At 41.5% G+C, this 24,773-nt stretch overlaps 1 protein-coding gene across 1 annotated transcript in view; it reads right to left on the reverse strand.

The window, feature by feature from the left end:
- FRAS1 (Fraser extracellular matrix complex subunit 1) overlaps positions 1 to 24,773 on the reverse strand; it is a 166,212-nt gene that overhangs the window by 53,920 nt on the left and 87,519 nt on the right. Inside the window, exons 19-28 of the mRNA XM_065736478.1 lie at positions 23,115 to 23,258; positions 15,802 to 15,954; positions 12,853 to 12,999; positions 9,793 to 9,939; positions 8,161 to 8,301; positions 7,814 to 7,954; positions 7,089 to 7,229; positions 6,561 to 6,831; positions 5,280 to 5,361; positions 2,529 to 2,855 (exon numbers count right to left, since the gene is read on the reverse strand). Of these exons, the coding sequence (XP_065592550.1) occupies positions 2,529 to 2,855; positions 5,280 to 5,361; positions 6,561 to 6,831; positions 7,089 to 7,229; positions 7,814 to 7,954; positions 8,161 to 8,301; positions 9,793 to 9,939; positions 12,853 to 12,999; positions 15,802 to 15,954; positions 23,115 to 23,258 (1,694 nt within the window). The remainder of the gene's footprint in view (positions 1 to 2,528; positions 2,856 to 5,279; positions 5,362 to 6,560; positions 6,832 to 7,088; positions 7,230 to 7,813; positions 7,955 to 8,160; positions 8,302 to 9,792; positions 9,940 to 12,852; positions 13,000 to 15,801; positions 15,955 to 23,114; positions 23,259 to 24,773) is intronic.

A 24,773-nucleotide genomic window follows, 5' to 3' on the forward strand; every position in this document is an offset into this window, starting at 1 on the left:
GAGCAGTCCAAGGACTACTCAAATCTTTGAGTTCAGTCTTTGCAGATGTGTACACTAACCCATGGCAGCTGGCAATGACTGCAATTAGTGCAACTGCAGAAGCAGCAGAGGTTAGTAGATCTTGCAAGCTGTGAAGACCCCATGTTTTTCCTCCATTCACACCAGCCTCTTAGGAAGAAAAGGCATCCACGCCCCTACAGAAATAGGCATATCTCACGTGAGTTGGTCTGACCTCATCTGACTTACAGTACACAGCCTGTGATCACATTTTCTAGGACACAGGCTTACTATTCCCCAAGGGAGCGCCACTGGTGTTCTCTGCCAGAAACGGAGCACCCGCAGGTCTCAAATTAACTTCACAGAAGCTGTAATTGTTAAAGAACATCAACAGAAACATACAGCAAAGCAAATCATTATTAAGAGCCCTCAGAACAGAGGCTGACTATTCAGACTGCAGTAGGTCAAATGAAGTGTTTCAACAGGGGCAAACAGCAAAAAGAAAGTTGTTAGCAACCAAAGGAACTAAAAAAAGGCCAAACACCTTGCAGGAAACTAGGCACCCGTTGTGAATGAACACAACCCTCTAATTCATAATACTTAGAAGGTTATGTCATCCTTTTATGTTTTCGCACTTTCACCACAGTGGATTAATGTCTGAAGATTATACTGTCTTAGTCTATCGAATAGGAATCCTAGAGATGTCCTTTCATACCAGGACTGACTAAATAAAACCATCCAGCAATACAGTACACTAAGTTTCGTGTACTTTGATAAGTAGTTTGGTTTAAAAACCACTCCTCAAACTCTCACTCCGCCAGCCAGGGTCCTACCAGGCTCTTCAGCGATCTCTGGATGTAAATCAAGGAAAGAAAGAAGCGTGTTTTAAGCATGTCTCAATAGTATATTTTCAGAAAAAAAACCCTGCATCCAATTCAGCTCCCAAAGCTACTTCTCCAAGATGGTAATTAGGATGAGGCAGAAGCTGGGTGTCTGCCAGCTCCACCATCATACTGAAAGCTGTTCCACTCTCACCTCTGTCACCACCTTCATTCCTCTCTGTAGTCAAGCACTGCACACAGAGACTTGGAAAGATAATGAGAGACAAAGGAGCATAAAACTGGCTAATGAAGGAAACCGTAACTCAGCAATTCACCCTCACTGGCACTTACGAGAACCTGCTTAAACAAATGGAAATCAGAAAACAAAGTTGCAAACAACGAAGTGGTGTCCAAGTATTTCATAGTCCCTCTGATCTGATACTGACTCCTCAGGGCCACAGGAGGGTAAAGAAAGCATAGGTGGGGCTCTAAAAACTGTGACTCTAAAAACTCAGTATCGGCCTCATAAGCAATCCCTTTTTATTTGCAGATGGATCATGTCACTAATTTCCATTAATTACTACACTGCAGATTTAGGAGCACCCTCAGGGTCCCAATGGGATCAGTCCTTCCTTGTGCTACCTACACATAGACGTAAGCAGGGCTTGTAAACCCTCCTCACAATTTTCATACCCAAAACACTGCAAAAGACACTTTATAAAGGAGAGAAGGGGACAAAAGAAGAGCAACAGCATTTCCTCTTAACTCCCTTTTATGGAGTGGAAACACACAAAAGGTTATATAATTCTCAGATCAATACATAAAGAAGGCTGAAAAGTGGACTTTTCTTATTACTGTTCCACACTGACTAAGAAATAAGGAAGCGCTCAGTTTGTTTTTCTTTTTCTTTTTCTTCTTATTACCGTTTTATTAGGGTAGCTCAGTACCAGAATTGAAAAGCTTGCAATCATTCAGCACCTTAATTTTTTTTCAAGAAGCCACCACACGAACGGTTTCACTGGGCTGGGCTTAGCAGCTTCAAAAACAGACAAACGAAGCACCACTGTTTCTAACTTTACTGCTGTAAGCCCTGTAAAATTGAATACAGAGTGCTACTTCATGTCCAGATACAGAAGACAAATAACTGTTTGTACAACTATGAACTTCAATAAAAGTAAGAAACAAAAATTTTAATATTGATTAATGATTACTGAATATAGGTCTCCATACCCTGTCATTAGGGAATTTACCAAGCACACGTAAGCATCAGATGAAAGATTTCAATGGAGCCTGACCTTGGGAGACACCAAAGTACCCAAGATACACCCTATTAGCCAAGCAGCACCTTCATCATTCCCATCACTTCAGCCAAGGGAGCACTTTGACCGTCTCACCAGCCCTCTCTCTCTCTCCATCCACTCATTCTCCAACTTAGCACCCTTATCAGGGCAAAACGCTCACCTGCAACTTCAGGAGATGCACTTAAATTTTTAAATCTCAAATACAGACCTTAATTTTTTGAAGCTGCACAACCTGAGCTGAACCATTCCCATTCCAAGCCAAGAATTCCTGCAAACCTTAATCAATCAATCCACTACTTTCTCCCATCTCTGACCATGGCCTGACACAGGATTAGTGACACCTCAGAGATCTAGTGATATTTCTCCAGATTTCTTATTTGCCTGCAAAGATTTATGCCACAGCAAGTACCTTGGGAGCAATCTTAATGTGGAACAGGAAGTTCTGGAAGTGGTACCCATCGTTCACTTGCAGAAGAACAGCATCATCCTGGGTGTCTGAGCCATCGTGAGCATAACGTAGCAATCCACCAGCAAGGTCATCGAGGTGGAATAGGTAGACTGAAGAAGCTGAGTCCTCGGGAGGTTTGATCAGCTGACCATGACGTGGAGGCTCTAAAACCATTAACACGACATCCTGAGGATTGTCACCATCTCTCACATCGAGCAACAGGTTCGTTATAGTTCCAACTTCCCCTCTGCGGACAAGTAGGGCCTCATTTCTCAGCAGATACGGGGCCTGAAACACAAAAGCAGCTCTTAGCTGTTTGCTAAACCTTAGCGATTAAATCAAGTCTGGAAGGAAAAATGTGGGGTTAAGGAAATTAGTTTGCTTCATCTCTAGAAGCCTGCTGTATCTCAGCAGCAGAGGATCACTGTCTTTATTTCCCCACTCTAGTAGGAAGATCTAACATCTAGCAGTTTAGAATGATTTAATTACATTAAATTAGGATTCTTGAGCCACAGCAAGCTTAGCAAGGACAATTTGGGACAATTCAGGACATTTATACAGAAAGCAATTTAATTATCAGCCAGAATCTGTATTTACTTGCTGTCCGCATGGAGAAGAAACAAGGGACACAGCTTCACTTTACTAACATCCACAGAAATTCAAATGGAAATATGGACCCCAATTATTCTGGAAGGGCTACAATTTAGATGTGGGTCAGCAGCCCCACCTGGAACACAGACACCTCAGATGAAGATTCATATACATGAACAGCAAGTTCTGAGCTGGGGTGGGGATGGAGACATACCACATTTCCCCCCCAGCTGTCATAACTTAGATACCTTTCTGATGCTTGAAAATAGGACCCCCACAACCTGCATTTGGAGGCTATCTGTCTAAAATGAGCACCAGAGAAGAAAGAAAGGAAGCAAAATGCTCAGATGGTGAGCCAAACTGTGAGGCAGAAGCTTGAATTAATACTTCTAAGTAGAAATAAGTTCATCAGCTGACACTGAAGGATTTACTTCTACTTGTCTTGAACCAAGTCCATCTCAAAGTCATCTAAACTGGGTGTCATCAGCACCACTACTTATTTTCCTTTGACGACTCCTCACAGACTCACAGCACGCTAGAAAGAAGACTGTTAAGAGTCCACACTCCTGCTGATTCAAATTAGTTCTCCAGTTCTTCACCATCAACAGTATTCAAAACTGCAGTCTCTATCGATCACAATAAACATCATCTGCCATCAGTAATACCTTGCCTCGGGAGGTAGGCGATCCTGCAGAGACAAAGTCAAAGACCTGGGACCGTTCATCAGAGCTAACTGCTGCCATCTCACCTGTGTACAACTTATCAGGGTTATTAACCATCGACAGGCAAAATTCCTATTATTAAACCTCACTTATGTATTCTGGGGCAGTGACTGCAGCTGCTACTTAGGTGGATGTCCCACTGAGGCGAACAAGAGATTAGACTAAGAAAAGATTTCAGCGCAGGCCAGAATCAATACCCATGGAACAGAATCAAAATCCATGGTTTTTCTCACACTAGGATTGAAATCAGAACAATTTAGAAGTAATTGGATGACTAATACGGAATACGATTAAAGGCAACTCAATGCAATTATGTATCTAATGCCTAACTAAGATTCCTTAGGATAACATTAAATAGGACACACACACGCACATAGTGAATGTAGGATGCAGTGACCAAGCAAGCAGTTCACCATGTTTTTGGGCTGTTGGTTAACAAGCTTCTGATTCGTCAGTTTTTCTACAGAAGGAGTTCAGTGCAAGCTGCAGTCATCTTGGAAACATGGGTCCCACTCTACCAAGCAAGCCCATGGTGAACATACTGCCACCACAACCAGCAGTCAGCGAGGAGCTAAGCCTGGGCAGCTGCAGTATGTCTGGAGCATTCTGAGATGTCACGGCCCCACAGTGCACATCTTGCACACCTCTTAGAATCATAGAATCATAGGAGTTTGAAAGGACCTCAAGAGATCACTGAGTCCAACCTCCCCGCCAAAGCAGGTTCCCTACACCAGGCACTCTTCGCGCCTTGCCTTTCAGGGATCAGCCTTTAGAAAATGATTCACACATGTATTTCCCCGGTTAGTATCACTTGGGTGATGCTCTCCCACACTAGGATGCTATAGATTTTAAGCAACACCAATGAGAGATGTGGACACTTGACAGCACCATCAATTTGACCACAAATGGAGAGCAGTTTAAGAGAGATACTGTAAATAGCATGCGTTCATTTAAGTCCCAGCTATCCTAGAACAGAACATTTAAGTAAAAGCTATTGACTGTCAAGGCATCCCTACCATAAGAATCAATCATCACTCAATTGCCCTCCAGTAAGAGACTGAAGTAGACCATCTGCTGATCCAAACAGTAATTCAAATGCTAAGGACTCCTTAGCTCTCACTGATAATGGTTCTATGATTGCACAGCTACAATTCCTTCTACAAGCAAAATGAGATGGACCAGCTTCTTCAGTCACTTTACCCAAGTCCAGTTCTTCCAGATGACTCTGGCTGCCTCTCAGCTAAACGAGAGCTCGGCCTCACCTGCCTGACCTGAACACTAGCCTGAGTATTGCCCAGCTCCTTTGTTATCACTGCAAGAAACCAGGCCTCTGAATGGCTAAAATAAATAAATGAATAAATAAAATAAAGAGTTTTTTTTCCAAGCTTTGTTACATTACCTGTGTTGAAAATGCTTGAATGTTGATCACCTCAGGATGGGAGAACTGCTGATCGCTGACCCTCAAAGAAAGCTGTCCTTTCCTAAAGAGGTTCCCAACAAGCCAAAATGCAAGGTAATATAAATGAAGAAATCTAACAGGTCTCAGTAAATACATCACATGCATTTTAAAATATTATATATTCATCAAAAACAACTTAGCTAAAGATGCTTTAGATAAAGGTTTTGCAATAGTGGTTTTATGGAGCTTTTTTCCTGAAGAGTAACAAATGGTCCAACATACAATAAATACCTTTAACTATGAAATGATATACCCTCATTTCCTTTTACCCACATAGGATGGTGCTTACAGGATTAAATAATAGCTGATTCTAAATGTCAGCTATTCTCAGCTAAAGAAAAATGTCACTTATGCAGCTATGCATAGTGAAAAGAAGCTCCCATTCTTCGGCATTTCTGTTTCTTATTTATTTTTCAGTAATGCCACCAAAGGCCTTGTACATAAGGTTTCTCATGACAGAATCTTCATGTTTCATTGTGACTACCAGGCAGAAAAACAGCACGATACAGAAATTCATGATGCTCCTTTAACTCTGGTGAACACAATCTAACCCTTAGCATCAGGAAGACACCCAGAAAATCTTACTGCAATCAACGATCAAAGAAACTCCCTAATATCTGCAGGCAGAAATTTAGAACAACTCCACGGGTACCAGTCTGGGCCAAGGCCCAGATTTACAGTGACGTAAATCAAGCATGAAATTTGCCAGGATGCCTGGCCCATTGGCTGGCAGCAAGAGAAATCTTCCTCCTTGCAACTTGCTTGCAGTGTGATCACTGCCAGATGCTAATCACTGCTAATTGTCCCAGAACGCCAACAGAGCTCATACTGCAGGCAAAGCCATGGTAACTGAACGCAGGCTATGCTGCAGAGCAAATCGGTAACGTTTGAGCATCTTCATGACAGTTTCAGGAAACTGCTGTAAGAAGCAGCATAATATACTAGTTCTAAACCCACAGGAGACTGTTATGTTTAAAACAGAATCGTGCATCACATTTCTGGCAGGTGTACTACCATTACCCCTGATGTCACAAAGGGAAGTTATACACTATCACTTCCACTACAGCACAGTATCTCAAAAACAGAAGGAAGATTTATCTAGTAGCAGTGGGAAATGTGCTTTACTGAAGAATGCTTCCAGCAGACAAAGGAATACCTGTTTTCAGGATATAGAAATTTCCTTAATGCAGGAGCTTAGAAAAAGTATCCATGCAGTTATACCTGGATTTCCCTTTGTTGTGCACAAAGCGGACTCTATGCTCCTTCACATCCTTGAAGCTGAAGTGGTCACCTTTGCTTAGCTGCACTTCTTTCCCATTCACCACCATCACTAGCCTGCCATTGGAGGGAGTGCTGTCAATATGGAACAAGAGCTGTCCTGTGTCATCATCCAGATCACGCACATCCAGTAAGGAGAGGTCTAGAGGCTTTACCCCACCAATCCCTACTGTGAGGGTACTGTTTACATGGAAGCTTGAAGGATGCTTGCTGGCTAAAGAAAAAAACAAAAATGCACACACAAAAAAGGAGAAAGAAGTGTTACTGAATCAATGTTCTAAGTAAACACAACACTTAGAAAATCACACACGTGCGCTTTATGAAGAAAAATGTTGGAGAAAAATAGCTGCCAGCTTTTAACAGCCACCACAAAACTGCATTCCAAAAACACCTCTGAAAGAGCATTACATCTGGCCTTACAATCTCCTAGAAATCTACCAGCTTAGATGCCTTATAAGGACAGACACTCACCTTCACACTCTCTGGTCCTCTTGTTGCCATAGAATCCCTGTCCACAGGCAGGAACGCAAATCTTGTCTTTCAGAAAGGTGGTGTTGTCACAGAGATGGCAAAGGCTGTCACTGTCACACTCCAAGCATCCACGAGGACAAGCTGCATTAGACAGAAAACACAACCATACAGAGACACAGAAAAAACAATGCTCATGCTGGTGTGCAGAGCTGTCCCCCAGGTCAGGACGGAAACATCACTGCTGTTACTGTCTTATTTACGTGACAAAATCAAAGGAAACGGACAAACTGCTTAGATAAAAGAGCTGTTGAGAAGTTCCTTCTTCGTTTGACCAGTGTTTTGCATTGATTACAAGGAACCTAACCCAATCTTCCAAGTGGAAGAAACATGCTTTTAAGTTACCGTTCTTTCAATTTGAATAGAAGTACTCCAAATACATATTTAAGTCCGAACACAGCTTCTTGTTCCACAAATACAACTGAAAACTTTCTAACAATGTATTTTTAATATTGCGTTTCTATGGGCAGTGCGTCTAAAATGAATCTCATTACTCCTGCATTAGGCACATGTAAATGTAGATGCGGCCTGTTATTTAATAGTCAAGTTGACTGCATCAATTCAACAGCGAGTTAAAACAGCATCCCCTTCACCTCAGCCTTACGCAGCATACAGAGCACAGCCTACAACCCTGGTTCCTCTCACCACATTACATTCACATTGCTTACCTATGCATTTTCGCTGTGTGTGGTCTGCATAATATCTCTTTCCACACTTATGAACACACTGAGTGTCCAAGAGGAAAAACGGAGCTTCACAAAGGCTGCACTCATTTGGTTGGTGACACTGAAGGCAGTGTTGATCACACCCTAAAAACCACATGCAAAGAATGAATTCATTACCAATGACTGCTCCCCACACTATGCTGTAAAGTCCCCAAGCACTACAGCTCCACAGCATGCAAGTGGTGGACAGCAGAGAGAGATCTGATGCGTGAGCACATCTTCTGTGTGCATCTACTGGAGACAACAGGGCAACCCACTGGTAGAAGTGGTAACACTCAAGAAGAACTCACTCTGGCACGTGTCTGACTCCCTGTAGAAAGCTGCAGGGCACTGTTCCACACATGCTCCTTCATGAAGAACACTGCCCTCCATACACTGCAGGCAGTCGGTCCTCAGGGGGCCTTTACAAGCATTACAGCTCCAGTCACACTCTGAAAGGAAGAACGTCCACAGCCCTCTTTAGGGTGAACAGCTCACTCTGTACATAAACACCTTAGTGCAGTAAAATTAGTACAATAAAAACTGTTAAAGATACACTAAAGACAAATAAACAAACTCCTACTATGACTAATACCGAATGAATTACTACACAGGATATGCATTTCTTCTTCCCCTCTTGGATCTAACATGTCTCAGTTATGTCAAATATGTGCAGACTCAGCTCTTGTTCAGCAATAGCATGGGAGTTGGACTCGATGATCTCCAGAGGTCCTTTCCAAACCCTACAATTCTGTGATCCTGTAATTCAGACCTGCTATCACTGGCATACGTTTCTTGCCCATAAAGCCCGACTTTAACCCATGAATATGAATCCTCCTTCTCTGCAAACAATGTGTTTGTTGCTCATAATTATCCACCCTGCTTCATCGATCTCATCCTTTCCAATGACTGTAACCAAACGAAAATGCAACTGTTTCCCCTCATTGTCCAAATATGTGACTGGAAACCAGAAAGCCTCCAGATCCAGGCAGGATCAGATCTGTCTTCAGATGACCCTTGCAGTCTCTTCCCTACAGTCTTTGTAACAGAGTTCCAACAGTGAACCCACACCAGAGGGCTACTCAGGCTGCCAAGAATACTGTTTGTACCTTGGTGGTACTGAAAGGGCCTGTATCAGTCATTCAAGACAGACGCACTCAGCTGATGAGACGGACAAACAGACAAAAATAATAGAGGGGAAACAAAGACTCATTGAAATGAGTCCACACACCATGTCCAAGACAAAGCCAGCATGTGAATCCTGCCTCATTCCAGCACCCTCAACACTACCTGTCTGAACAACTGCACTGTTAAAGGGATGATGCCACTTAGCTCAGGTAATTGAGAGAGCTAATTAGTAGCGAACACTAAGCAGTCATTCGTATTCTATCACCACATGTCGGTGGCAGCACACAAAAAAGCCATGTTATCCTCACTGATTTCCATTATGGAACATTCTCCTTCGAAGTTTTGGAAACCCTTCAAGGTACATGTCTTCTAAATCACCCCAAATACATTCTTTGCAGTCATCCAGTGATGCAGTATTTAATAAGACAGAAAGAAGCAGGTAAGTACACAAGGCCCTGTAAGCACTCTAAAACAGATTTACACTGCTAAGCTTGCTCATTATTCAGCTGACCTATGACTAAATGAATTCCAGCCCACGACCCTTGAAAAGTTTGCTGGCTCACTTACTAAATCATTTACAAGGGAAGGATTTGCAATAATCTTGTTTTTCACTGAAAGGCTGAGGAATATGACAGATGACTGTTGAAAAAGAGAAAAAGTGTAAAAATCTCATGAGCTATCTGTCACTTAACAACTCCCTTCCCTCTATGTGTATTTTAAAGCAGGCTACTCATGCAGATCACATCGCAACATAACAGATTATTAGTCAAGCAACTTGCAATATTTTTTTCTTTAAACCAGTATTGTACAATCACCTTTGCAAGTCTTGGTTGAAAAATCCAGATAGTACTGCTGAGCACAGCTCTCGTACTGGCATTCTCCAAATAACAGGACCTTAGCTGGATCTCTGCAAGACGTACAGACTGTAGCTGATTCACAGTTCAGGCACTGGCTGCTGCAAGCTGTGGAAAGCCAAAGAGAAAGAAACATACTCTAATTACTGATGCACCAGCTAACTGTGCAAGTAAAAATGTTATTAACCTGCAGTCTCTCTACTCAAGGACTCCTTTCTCAGACACCAGTGGAGACTTCAGAATTTTTCCCTCTCATGTTTCTTCTCACAGTCCTAAAAAAGTAAAAAGCCTCCTTCCATTTGTAAAAGACTGCAATGCCTCCTCACAGAAACTCATGCTGTCTCTTCCTCTCCACTGGGAAGGTCAGGGTAAAACAATAAACTTGGATTCAAATCCCCAAATAACTGTCTACCCTGCCTCTGTCTTTCTTAGTCTCTCTAAGCAAACTGTGCCTCACACAGCTCCAGATTTAACTCACAAATGCACAAATTTAGGGATCATAACGGACTGCTAGAATTTAGCTTGTAAGCCCAGGTGGGACCAAAGTCCCATTTCACTTTATGCTTCTTACTTTTCATCTGCATAGTTTAAAATGTTGGAGTTCTAGGGTTCAAGGTGACAGGAAAAAGTAAAATAAATAAGAGACATACCGAATCCAGGACCAAAAGTCAGAAATGACTTTTGAGATGAGATACTTGAGCTCAGTCCTTTGATGCCCTTAATCTAAACTTGAAGAAATCCATTTTCTTTTGCTTTTCAATCAAGTTCGATTTTTACAATCACAACATTTCCAAATACAGAATATAATGTGAAAATAATGACACCGCTCTTCTTAAAATGAGACCCGATGTCCTTCAAAATTATCATCTGTTTTATCTCACCTCAAAAATGTCACCAAAAGTCTCAATTTTGATGAGGTGCAAATGAATTTCCAGCAAAATATTTATCCAATGATTCTAGTAACTATTTTCAGGTGCGCTGGTGACAGTTCCATTTCACCTAACTCAGAAATAACACACGGGATAGTTACTATCTGTACAGTGCTATGAAAAGACAACTATTAAAAGTACAGTAAAATACACAATGAGGTCAAAATTTGTAGAAATTACGTTTCTCCAAAAAAAAAAAAAAGGCCAAAACAGTAGACAAAAGTGTATTTGAAAGCAGTTCTGTCTGTTAGTAGCATCATCACAACTCTGTAACTGCTTTTTTATTAAACCCAGAAATATCTTCTTAAGCTTTGCATTGTTCTTTAGACAGTATGCTGTTGAGCTTAAAAGCATCTCAAGAGAGCACATGAATGCACTCAGCACCTCTGAACTTCACTGCAAACGCGAGTTCCTCAAAAGTGCACAGACACTAAAATAAACTTTGAAGAGAGACCAAATTTCCTCTGCCTATCTGCCAAGCTCTGATTACATAACTTTCATTACCTGTAAGTGGTAGTTTTCCAGCAGCCTGAGACAGCTGATATCTACATGGCTTATCAACAGTACTTTACTTGAAAAGGCACAAGTGACACTTGGAATGAAAAAAATCCAGTGCACCAACACACCATGCCTTAAGTCTCTTGCCACAGAGAATACATACACTTCTCAAAAAACCATTTGTAAATTAAGAGATTAGAAATGGCACATTGTAGCCAACCTTGCTTGCAAAAATCTATTTGCATTTGAGCTTCTGAACCAAATTCAGGAAGGGCACAGTCCTCAAAAACATTCCACTTCTACCAAGATATCCTAACAGAAGGGGCTAAGTATGTAGGTTTTCATTAGAAAAGGCATTCTGCTGTAGTTAGCAATTTAAGAATCCATACTGCAGGAAAGAACAACGAGAACCTACGACGCCTTTTTTATTCCTCTTTTTTTTAATTCCTTTCCTTTTTTACTTCATTATTATTACTGAAGTACATTTTTCTGTCAACTGAAGAGTGGCACAAATTCTTAGAGTTATTGCTTTGAACTCATGCCAGGCATTTCCATTTTCAATGGTAAAGTGGAAATGATAGTTTCAAGAGAACCATATATTTCAACAAAAGGCAGGTAAAGCTGACAAACATACCAGCTTCTTCCTATAGAATCTCATCAGTAAAGAAATTGCATCTAGATGGGATGACACCGATACCTATATTTACTGCATTGCAAGGAGTTATTCTATCATAAAGTGGTAATTTAAATCAGGATAATTCAGAACTAAACAAATCAAAGTGTTTAGGTTCAGAGCAACCAAGTCCCTTAAACACTCACTCATTTTTAGGTTTGTCTATTATAGTAGGTCAAACCAAGTGAGGGTTTTTATCTACTTCTTTTTTAACATTTCTGGGCCATAATTTTGGCAATTTGGAATATTGAGTAAAATAATTATGCGACGAATAACTCAACCGATGTCAAGGTCAAAGTAAACGCAGAGTAATAAAAGGAAGGAGAGGCTCTGAGAGATTTACAAGGGACAGCATCAATAGAATGAAATATTACTGGACTTAACACCAGACCAATTGTACGAAATAATCAGGAGGTAAAAATACCGTAGCTCTACTAAATCAGTTGGGGATTGCCTAAAAGCTGTATTTTGTTTCTACTGAGGTTCCACACCTGGGAAAAATGTGCCATAAACGCTCAGGTAATAATACAGCTTCCACAATAGACACTCGCAATGGGGAGCGGTCTAAGTAAGAGCTGATTAAAACTCAGCTAAACTTGTCCAGTTTTCACAAAGCACACACAGTCCACTGCATGGCCCCTTCTCTATGTACTACCGAGATGACTTAATAAGAAAGCCTACACAAGCTCTCCGGCAGATTTGTACTATAGGATTCAAAATCCTCCCGTCTTTGAAGCCAGTTAACAGAACTGCAACAGTGTTCAAATTCAAACCACGCTGTAGGCTGTTTCTAAGGCAGCTAATCACTTCTGTCAACTCGCATCACATTTTTAGACACTTGTAACCTTCCTTTTCCTGGCAATAGCAACAGTAAGTGAAAACACTGTACAAAGCAGAGATGGCTTGGAGGGAGACACTCACGTTTGCAGGTCTGGCTCTCATCCCTGTAGTATCCCGGAGAACAGACTTGAACGCACATGCTGGTGTGGGACAGAACCAGGCTGGTGTTGCAGGAGGAGCAGGAAAGAGGGCCGCTGCCTCTGCAGGTTTTACATGAAGGGTGACATCCTGCAGGGACAGCAAGAGCAAATGTTTCTGTTCGGTCAAAATTAAATCTAAGAGAAAGTACCAAATGGGTCTAGCAGAAGTATTCTCAGAGATTCAGTACCAAAAATCCCTATTGAGATCTAGGATCTTACTGGCGCATAGGGCTCAGGTGCAGAACCACAAGCATCTTGTGAAACATGGCTTAAATAGACGTAGTTGTGCTCTCATCTCTTTCTCTTTTCACCCATTCCTTTTTTCTTCAATCTTCCCTTCCCCTTAAGAGCCTTACAAGATCTGACCTAGAAGCGTCTATCAGAAAACAGTAAGGATGAGGAAAGCATGTGGTCAGTACCCCTTCTCACGCTGCCTCTCAACTATTTTCAGGTCAGATACTCCTAAGTCCAATGTACTCTGCTTCTAATCCGCCCTGGCAGAAACATCAAGTGCTCTTCTAACAGCTCCACACATCCCTGAAGATTTATATCTGCTCGTTCAATAGGAATTGCACCAGCTACAACCTATTTCAAGACTCAACGCTGAAAGAGAGATAACAGACAATTACACAGAATCACACAATCATAGGGGTTGGAAGGGACCTCAAGAGATTACAACCCCTCTGGGAAACTGCGCCAGGGCTCTGTCACCCTTATCATAAAGAAGTTATTCTGCATGTTAATATGGGATGTCCTACACACAAGCTTTAGGCTATTACTCCTTGTCCTATCGCTACACAGCACCACCAAAAGCCTGGCCTCACCCATTTGCCTCCCACCTCCCTTTAGATAGCCATGCATTTCTCTATATTTTACTAATGACTCTGTAGGCATCCACCACATTCCTTCCTCCTAAGGTCTCCTGTTTTTCGAGTTAAAGTACAGATGTCTACTTGGTTGTTCACTGTACAGAAGACACAAGCTGCCCCCTCTCAGCTTTCTTCCTCTTCCATTTTGAGATGGGCAGAACTACTCAGAGCATGCAGCGCCTATAGCCAGCAGCAGAACAAGCTCTTCTACTTTCCTTTAATAGTAGCTCCTAACAGTTGATTTGATTTTGCAATATCGCTGAACACTGAGATGGTATTTGCATAGATGTCAAGATCAGAGCAAGGATGCCATCATTTTGTACGTGAGTCTAGAACCAGCTACCTCTGCATCAATGCAAGTGCCCACATCAAACTTCCACCTCTTGCTATACAGACTAAACCCTCAGTTCTACATGATCCTCCCGCTTCACAGCCAGCAAATCCAGATTGTCTCAGATATTTTTATGTTTACCTTCCTTGTTTTCCTTATTCTCTGACTTTCTGCTTCTCAGTTTGGCTTACAGATCTAAAATACCACAGCAGAGGAGGCCAAGAGATCCTAACAACTCCTCGAAAAGGGATACAAGCACACAAAATTATTAGTCTATTTCATGTCTTGATACACCTTTATCTAAAGACTGATGTCATCATTACACCTATCAGGCCAAATTAATCACGGGTGAGAGCAGGCAAAGGAATCAGAGAAATGACTCCATTACATCATGATGGAGATCTTAAATGCCAGCACAAACTGTAATATATGTTCTGACACAGTCTGAATAATGTAGAACTCCTTTTAAATGAAACCTTTATAGTAAAAGGAAGAATTATTATCCCTAGGCTTAAATTTCTAGGAAGGTAAAAATATCTCTCTCAGGGGTTTTTCCTATTAAATGACACTGAATAAATTTCGCAACTGTCAGAGATTTCATTTGCCAAAAACCAAGTAAATAGACAGCTCCCAGTGTGCTTGAGAGCTTCAAAACATTAATCATCAGCAGTCAGATTGGATTAGAAAAAGTTACTTCCTGCAAAAGGTGTACTTTTGGCATCTACATCTTAATGCTAATGTGAAGAATTTCTCATTTCAGTTTTCTTCCCTTCAAATGAACTGCAATACTATTTGCTTTGCGTAGGATGCTTTAACGTGTCTCCATTGGCCACACAACAAGAAAAGCAGCCCACTTATTTCTGAGAGTTCAGGAATTGTAAAGCTGCTCAGACACAGCTTGGAACACAAGATCACAGCATGAAAACAGAAGGAGATAGATGTACATAAATGGAGAATCACAAGGTTGGATAACAAAATATTATTTCAATGCTCCCTCCCCCTGCACAGATGAAAAGTTCAATCTACCATGCCAGCCTACCTGCAAAGGTAAATGAAACTAGCTTTTTGTGTCAGAAGTTGCTAGAGACTTTTGGATCATTACTGTAGCAAGACTAAACTGAGAGTATAAATGTAGAAGGGATTGATACTCCACTTTAGGTAGCAGACTTCTGGAGAAGTTCCTACTGGGAAGAGGTCTGTTTTTTGTGAGTGGAACTTCCACGGTCCTTCGTGGAACAAGTTCAGAAAGCACATTCAGTGTCTGCATCCTGCAACAGTGCTGGTACTACACAAACTGGAGACCTGGTAACGGGCACACGAAACATCTCCGTTTGAAATTACCCCTGATTATATTTAAATAGCCCACTTCTTCACAGAAGTGACCTCAGAGAAGCTACTTCTACACAGAACATGGTGTACTGTCATCCTATTCTCAGTGCCACCGCCTTTGAGAGGTAGGATTTCCCAGGCAGACAGAAAATCTGCCCCTCACCTCTTCCTCACGAGCATAGCCTTGCACGGTGCTCTCATTATACTTACTAATCGTACTGTAACAGTGGGATAAGTCCCACTAGCCTCAATATGCGCTCAAGACAGTGGAGCACTGTGGACCGAACAATAAGCAAACAATATGTCACAAGGATCTCTGCCATCTTGCTGCTACTTGAGGGCTCCTACAGGGACTACTCACGTTTGCAGGCACCACTCTCCAGGTAGTATCCCGCCGGACAGTCAGGAACGCAGCGATCCCCTAGGAGCAAGTGACGGGCGTTCTGGCACTTGAGACAGAGGCTGCCGGTGTCCCGCAGGTTGGCCACACACTGACGGCACAAAGGATGGCAGTCTGAAGGAAGCAGATCATAGATACTGTCACCACAGCTGGACAAAACAGAGCTGATATAGGGGAACATGCTACCAAGAACTCAAGGAAGACATTAGGGACATAATTTTCAAAACCTCTTAACTGGTACACAAGAGCAAGACGTTGAACACTGCACTCCCTAACATCCCTAATCTGTTTGTCAAGTTCTTGGCAATGTGTTTCCCCAAACTGAAAACACTGTGATGCTCAGGAAGAGCATAAGATGGGGATGAGGGCAACACATTCATCTTGTTCTCTTCCTGAGCATCATGATGTTTCCACTTCTCAGCAGACACATTCTCTGCATCTCTTCTGTCCTATCGAAGCATACTCCATTCCATCTGTCCTTAAGTGAGCGTGACAAAGCTTTGTGTCAAAGCCAATTCAAAGGTCTTTTCTTCTTCCAAGCCATTCTCTGCTTTTAGGTGCTTCTACCAACAAATTCATCCTCAGCAAACTCCCATTTTGAAGAACAAAGAGCAAAAGCTGCATAGCTGTACAACCTTCTCCTATAGTTAGTTCATCCTGTTCAGATTTTCCCACGCAAATGAGATATCCATACCCTGAAGAGGACACAGCAGATCCCAAAGCCAACAGCAACATTTAGAGTTCACATGAGAGAGCCTCAAAACCTTTCCCTGTTTCTCTTTTTTTCCCAGCAGCACATGAACTCATGTCTCCTGACCCTTCCCTGAACTTAAGCACTTCAAAAGATTTTACAACAAGCTTTTTGTATGCACAATGGGGCAGTGTAAGGCAACCTGGAGGCCAAATTAATCCTCATTATGGTAATTCAGAAAATTATAAAGGAAATGACGACTGCCTTGAAAGAAATGTAATTATGAGGCTTGATTCCAGTACCCAAACTCTTGTCAGATTTCTACTAAAGGCTCAACTTTCTGTCTTTTGTCTGTTGTGACAGCATTACTACAGATTGTCAGGCAATCTAAATTTACAAGCTGAAGACAGGCTCACATAGGAGACTGGGGGAATTCTGCATCCATACCTGCAGGAGTGTAATAGCAGATGTCGTCTAAACCTCATGTGTTTTCTTTATACGTAACACACAAAATCCACATTGCAGATGCAGCTCAGAAGTCAGTACAACCCAGACTGCACACAAGATTCAAGGCATTCAAGGCTCTTAAAGCAGCTGCCTCCTTCACTTCCTGACATTACTCGAGATGCATCATCTGTCTAGTATATGTCCACACTCCCAACCTTTAAGATGGGAAATTAACAACCAGACAGGAGATAAAGGTGAGCAAAATGAAAGAGTACGCTAAAGATAGTGATCCACTGAGTTCTCAATCCATCACTGTCAGGACAGCACTAAGAAGAGCAAAGCAGTGCACGAGGACGCCCTTAAATTCAGTGACAGACCCCCAAACTTGCTTAAAGGGATTACTGTATTGCAGATTCCTGACTCTCTACAGAAGAGCTTAATATAACCAATGCATCATCCTAAAGAGCATGTACATCTTTACTGTCAGAGCAAGTCAAGGTCCCAAACCTGCCCTGCCATCACATGAGAGATCTGTCATTGTATCTGCCGCCCCACTGAAGTAAGAAGGGACTAACAGAATACAATGCCTGAGATATCATCCAAACGTCCCTGAGTCTGAGATGTAATTGTATGTACAGGGCTGAAGGTGGGGAGATTAGTTTTATGCATTCATATTCAGTAAATTAACAAATTCAATTAGTTGCTCACGCTTCTTAAGTTCAGCTTCCAAGCTCAAAATAATACCCCTCTAGTTTAATCTGGAAACACTGGTTTCTATTACAGAGAGAATTTTGGCAAGAGGCAGTAAGTAACTGAACCCTGCAACTGTTTTCCAGTGACTGAGAACAAGGAATACCTGTGTATGGTCAATAGGTTCCACAAACAGAGAATAAAAATGGGACAGTGAAAACCCAGGGTGCCTGAAGTATCTTCTGTAAATAACGAGACTTTTCCAAACTACTGCTTAAAAAGTTATCTATCTACAAAACCAGGTACTGCTGTACTGCTGCAGTACAGTCTTCTCTTTATCCTCTGTTTGCTCCTAACGTGTTGAAAGAGATCTTTTCCTCAGCTACTGCTTTATGAGAAATCAGCCCCATCACTCTCTTCCTTCTTTGTAAATCCGCAGATCAAAGAACTCACAACAGCAAAAAACTTCCTGATATTCGTGGTGAATTTGAGGGACGCTGGGGAACCAGTGACAGAGTAAAGGAAGAACTGAAGTACTTTGTTTTGGAAAAAGATTATTTAAATATTTCACAGCAGGATCCCTCAGAAACAAAGATGAAAAGAAGCAGCGTATTTTCTTTATGCTTCTCAACAACAGCTCACACTGGTATCTGCTTCCTGCTTCTGCCTTCTTCCTGTCCATCCTCAATCCAGCTCAGCTGGCAGGTAAGTTCCTGCCCGAGTGCTTTGGGATTTCAGAGGCTTTCATTGCAAGTCAGTGTGATGTGACTTAACAATTCTATCAGACTTCTTTCAGAATCTAAGAACTGCATTCTTAGAGCACCACATTACCATCCTGCTCACAGGATGAAGAAGAGTCCCCCTACTCATTCTTTTGACATAACCAACCTGCCTCGAAACAAGCCCGTCTCCTGCTACCCCTTCAGCTGGATCTAATTTTGTCCTCAGTTCAACAGCCTATGCAAAAAAATACAAAACTTACCTATCTCTGATTTTCCTATAAAGCAACTTTCAAAGTGACGTATGATACAATTACTTACACCTATTTCTGTTTCCAGATTTATATGATTTCCACACCCTCTTTAGCCCACAAAGAAAACAAACAGAAAAGATCTGTGCCTCTCCTATACAGAAAAGTATCTATTTTATACTGTTTCCTTGCCTACAAATAGACAGACAAATTGAAAAAATTCCTCTGAAGTGTTTGTGAACACCCATAAAGGAAACTACCTCATGGTTCCATGATTCGATAAGCAATCAACCACTTGTAATGTTTAAATACATCTTCCTTCTTAAGGGCTCTTGAGAAAAAGGTTCCCCCAAAATAAGCTTCTCATTATACTCTAAGGTAAGGTATCAGGCTTGCAACAGAGCAGTACTTTAAGTACCACGTCCTTTACAGGCATAACAGCATATAAACGCTCACTGGAGTAAATCCAGAAAGAAAAACAGTATGATTGATTCTTAAGGACACTTAGCACTGACCAGGAGAAGGGTTTGCTTCTCCCATTAAAGCCCTGACGGGGACTTTGTCACACAAACAGGCAAGGTGAACGCCATGTTTGCAGGCAGCTGTCTGCACCTTCTGAAAAGGCTGGGAGCTTCTGTAGGCAGCAAAGGAGGTGAAATCCACCTCGAGGGAACCTGGCACAAACAAGACCAGTCCCAAGTAGGGAAATGATCTGCCATCTTCCTCATCTGCCAATTTAGCTGTTGATTTCTGTAGCAGTTTGCATGCCAGCGATTAAGTGGAGCTAAGCTACCGATTTCCTTCTTGCTCTGTTTAGAGAAACTCCAACTCTTTGTAATGATATCAGTGTCTCCCTAAAAGCAAAGCAACAGCTCATTAATTTTACAAGGAGCCGAGGGTATTTCTTGTTGTCAGTGTGTGCCTTATGGAATTCTAAGAGCAAGGCAGAAGGGCTTGTTATAGGCATCCTCCCACGTAAGCTCTTCTGGTTTATCTTTGAACATTTTCACAACTGTGCAGAGCCTAAGAAAGCGAGGGTCTGAGCAGCTGAACGCAGGGACTGGAGTTTCCCTGCAAGGAAGCCGATTTTTTCTAACTGCTCTCGCACCAAGTCAGGAAAAGATCAATAATGAAGCCTCAAGACAAGCAGAAGACCTATCCAAATTAGAAAAAGTTAGTGCTGGGTTTTATGAGCTGGGCAGGAGCTTTAGCAGTGGTGATATTTTTGAGACCGATGCCTATAACAATATCCATAAGCTAAGTTGGATCAGCAGCTGAAAGAGAGAGAGAAAGAAACAAAAGAGCATTTTCAAAGCTAAAAAACCAAGTACAGAGAAGCCTTGAAACTCAGCAGCAAACAGCTAAAGCCACAAACACGCTCCTGTACATACACTTCAGATAAGAAATAATATTTATGAACTCAGCATTCTAAAGAGAACTGACACAAATTCAATGTGCCCTAAGTAGAGCTTGGAAAGACATTGATCCATTGAAATTTGTGTCCATTTCGACTTTCTTTCGCTAACATTTGAAATGCTTATTTGGTTATATGTTGAAAGCAAGTTTATTTTTCTATTAATAAGGCAAATGTTCCAATCCTCATTCAAGTAAAATGTACAACAATTACATTAATTCACAGGCAATGATTTCAAGTGACAGTTGGTCTTCTCCACCCTGTGACATATTTTCCCTGCATGTCTCCGTAAAGTATGACAGGCAGTTGCACTGCACAGCAGTCCCTGTAAATCACAACACAGTTCTGCCTGGAGGGTCAGAAATTAGACACAAATTGGAAGATAACTGTAAAAAAAAAAAATACTGCTTTGGGAAGCAAAGAAAACAGCTTTGTTAGATTCTCAGGCATATTCTGTATTACGGAAGTGTCAGAGGTTTTAATGCTTTGTTTTATGGGACAGCTGCTCTTTAACAAGTAATTAATAACTTGCAATGGCAAATTAAGCAGTTCAATCAGTGCTGAATTAAGACAATGAGTGAAATTTAACAATCTGGATGTGGCACTCTTTTGTTTGTAGCAGAACTGGCAACACATATCCTTTTCATAATCATCAGACATAAATCTGGCACAAAGACCAACACACCTAGGACTGCAGGCACCAGACTAAAGCACAACATTTATTTATTTATGGCTGTGGCTGTGCTCCAAGGATTTTAAAAACTTCGGTTAGATAACGAAGCATCACTGCATCTATCTGCAAGATCTCACTGACATCAAGAGTCCTCGTATCACAAAGATCAAGTGAGAATATGTACTGCCCTCTTAAAGGTAAGATGAACACACGTGAGTCACAGAGCAACAGCAAAATCAGAGCTGATAGGAGGAACAGTGTCTCCTTATGCTCCTACTGTGTTGTACCTGAAAAGCCTCTCCTGTTCTGGGGTTATAGATTCAAACATTACTAACACTCAGTGATCCCAAGCACTATCAACTAAGCCTTGAAAACACATTTCTAGCTTCAAGCCTTGAAAACAGAGTTCTAGCTTGAGAGAACAACTCTCCAAACAGTGAACCCATTCAGGGTTTCATGCTTCAAAGTAAAGTTTGCCCCTTAGCAAGAAGACGTTGCAATCACCAGAACAAACTTGTTAGTTTGCAAGGAACGGATGCATCACCAAATTGCTGTTGCTCTGGAGCCCAGAAAGCCAAGCAAGGTTCTTTGCAAGTGATTCATTGCTGTCAGAGTAACGAACCTGGAGGTCAAACCATGCCCTCCACATTGCTTGCGTGACCACACAGTTTGCAATTTCTTCTCATTATTGCCAGGCATTGTGATGTTTACCTACTCACTTGGGAGCATCCTTATTGCTTCGTGGCATTTCTCCAAACTTAGAAGAAGCAGTCATGTAAAAGGAATAATTAACACACATAGCAAGCATCCAGCAGCAGAGAAAACACTTCTGAGACAAAGTCCAGGTTTATGATAAATAGTGCATGTATACATATATATGCACACATATATATATGTACACACACACACACCTTTTGGTTTTTTTTTAATAAAACTTACAGCTATAACATCATGTTTCCAGCAGCCTTTTTCACAGGAAACATAATGCAAAGGAATGGGAAAATAAAGTGCAAGATATAAAGAGCATACAGCTACGATATTACAGGACATTAATGAGCATCATTATAGCCCCTGAAATTTTACAGGGCATAAAAAGCTCATCACACTAAAATTACTTTCAGAATTATTTACTGAATTACTTTCATAGTGTAATTACTTGACTATATGAAACATCTTGACTCCCCACTCTCACTTTCTAGAAATTTTAGGGGATATTTTTCTCAGATACTCTGTTCTGTCTCCTTTCATAGATTAAACAGTAACCGTTGTTTACAAGGAAGGTGAAAATAAAATAATCTGCAGAGAGGAAAGAAATAAGTATTTCATTAAAAAGAAAACAAAATCCAAGAACACATACTGTAAGCAAAAAGAAGTCCCTGTGAAAGGGAACCATCTAGATTAAATTGAGAATGATAGCCTCTCGGTGGATACATTTACTACATTTATTGCATTTTACGCTTTTCTTAGGATTCTTTATCTCATATGGAACTGTTCAACCTAGCATAAGCCTCACATGCTGAATCTTTTATTGATAAAGAAAAAAAATGGCTTGATAAAGCTCAGAAGTCACTGGAGCTCTTCCCAGGGTATGTTTATAGGCGTCTGTGTGATGGATTAAAAGTGATTTCTCTTTTTAAACAAGTAAATGCAATCAGTGGCTTTTGATGATAGGCTTAAGTGCAGGCACCAAGCACCCACAGAGTATAACCCCTGTGCATAAATCCTATTATCTCTCAAAAATGCACACAGCAATCCTAGCTGCGCCAATTTTTTCTTTAGAGCCCCCAGAAATTGCTTCTCTGAATCACAAATGTTTCCTTAGCTCACTTCAGTGAAGCTCTGTGCAGCACTGAAGCAGCTTTTCTTGCTCTGGGTCCACCAGTACCCAGGACTCTGAGAAGAGACCCCAGTCCTGGTAACTGCCAGCTAACGCTCCCAAGGCTGCTCCATCCCAGGAGAGACAGTGCCAGCCTGCTGCAAAGAGAATTCAGAGAAGGACAAAAGCAAGCATCGTGCCTTTAACAAGCACAGGGTGCTCTCACAGAATGAAAGGACAGGGAATGCAGTGACAAGACCAGTGTAAAAACCAGACTGCAATAGGATACAGTTAAATACTTGGCCTGACAAACACAGTCGCAGCCCATCCTATTCTTGAGGATATATTCATTATGTTATTATTAACCATACGAATGCTCTATTAATTGCCAGGTATACCAGTCTATACATGTGATCTCAAGTCTTCAAGCAGCAGCAAGTTTCCTAATGGCATCCTGTATGATATTTCACCCACAACAGGCATTTTGATTTCTTCCTGCTGTATGCCCGAGTAGCTGACAAATGCTACAGGAATACCATCCCAATGTAAGAAGCAAGGCCTTCTCTTACTCACCCACACAATATCCCACCAAGTTGAGGTACTGCTCTTCCTTGCAGCTAGTCCTGCACCTTCCAGCAGCCAGAGTCGCGTGGGGATGGCAGGTTAAGCACTCCAAGTCAGAAGGGCCACGGCATGTCTTGCATGACGGATGGCAGGCTGGGTAAGAAAACCATCACTTGTTGTTATGCTTTCGGTGTAGTCTATCTTATACTCTTCCCTCCCCAGGAAAACAGCCTTTACAATAATCATTTACTCCTACAAAACACGGACATAAAACAACACTCAAAAGCATCAGTGACTGGCGAGTTGTGGTTTGGAAGGCTCTTAGATCCACAATTTGAATAAACGAGATGAAAACAAAGAGTTGAACACTGAAATAAATAAACAGCATTTATTCTCTGTGTTAATCTAGGTATATATGTACACAAAATACAAATAGATTGTCCCTTTTATTCCTCCCTCTGGTATACGCACATACACGTAAGACAGAATGGGACTATACAAAAATTACACTGGCATGAATTTGATATTCATAAGTGGGGAATTGAGGAAATTTCTGCACAAACCCCTCCCAAATTGAAGCCAACAGAATGTGATTCTGTGAACGCTGTGCCAGCTCATTAGTTACTCCATCTCCCAAATCTTAAACAAAAGCATTGCAGAGCAAGTGATTAAGATTGTTCAAAAGTACTTCATTCAGACTGTTTTTGTATTTTTCCATCTTTACAGCCAGATGCCATATTTCCATGGTTTCCACACCTGATCTGAGGGAGAAAGAAATACTAGAGCTAATGATCTGTAAAAATCTCTTAGAAACTACTTTAGAAACTTTTCCATGAATAAAAGCAAACAACTTCGAAGTCTCCCACCTCAGGACTCCCCCAGGCTACATAAAATTGCTCACTCCCCACATGGAAGCTGAGCTTTTCACAGCTGCCACAGAATACAGCTCCAGTGTTTGAGACCTAACATGCCAAGTCTCACCACCTTCTCAGCTTCTCAGGGATCAAGCCTGCGAACTGAGCGTTTAAAAAGAAGAATCAATTTTCTAGACAAACCTCTATTAACTGAGCTTCCCTGTTCAAAAACTGCCAGAGATACAAGCTGGCAACATACTGAGAGGCATCACTTTCCTGACACTGATGTTTTGTTTCTAAGACATTTATATAAACCTGGGATCCAGAATCACATAATACAGCAGTTACCTCAGCTATAAGGCGGCAAAACCCAACCTCGAAACCGATGAAGCTTTACAACAATAAATACATTTACAAGAAACAAATACATTTACGTGGCAGACTGTTTTTCCTTGGACAAAAAAATCAAATAAACAGAGCAATGCAGCACAGAAGGGGCTCCTCTCCCTGAATTTGAGCCCTCCTCTCCCTGAATTTGAGCCCTCCAAGGGCAGCAACCAATAGAACTTCAGCAAATTTATCCGGCTGTCATAAAAGATGTAGGGAAGCCTTACTCAATGAATCTATTGCAAAAGAACAGACATCTTTCAGATGACTTTGAAGAGACCAATCAGATTTCAAACGCCTGCATTTCCCCATCTGCCGTACTTAAAAGCAAACAATAAATGGCACACCCCAAAGGCCACAATTTTCTGCAAGTGGCATAGAAGATGTAATTGTTGCAGTCACTTGGAAGGTCAGTAGTCAGAGCTAT

This window comes from Cyrtonyx montezumae, unplaced genomic scaffold (assembly GCF_038088225.1).
Source record: "Cyrtonyx montezumae isolate F1298 unplaced genomic scaffold, pur_monq_1.0 scaffold_2, whole genome shotgun sequence".
Classification (NCBI taxonomy): domain Eukaryota; kingdom Metazoa; phylum Chordata; class Aves; order Galliformes; family Odontophoridae; genus Cyrtonyx; species Cyrtonyx montezumae.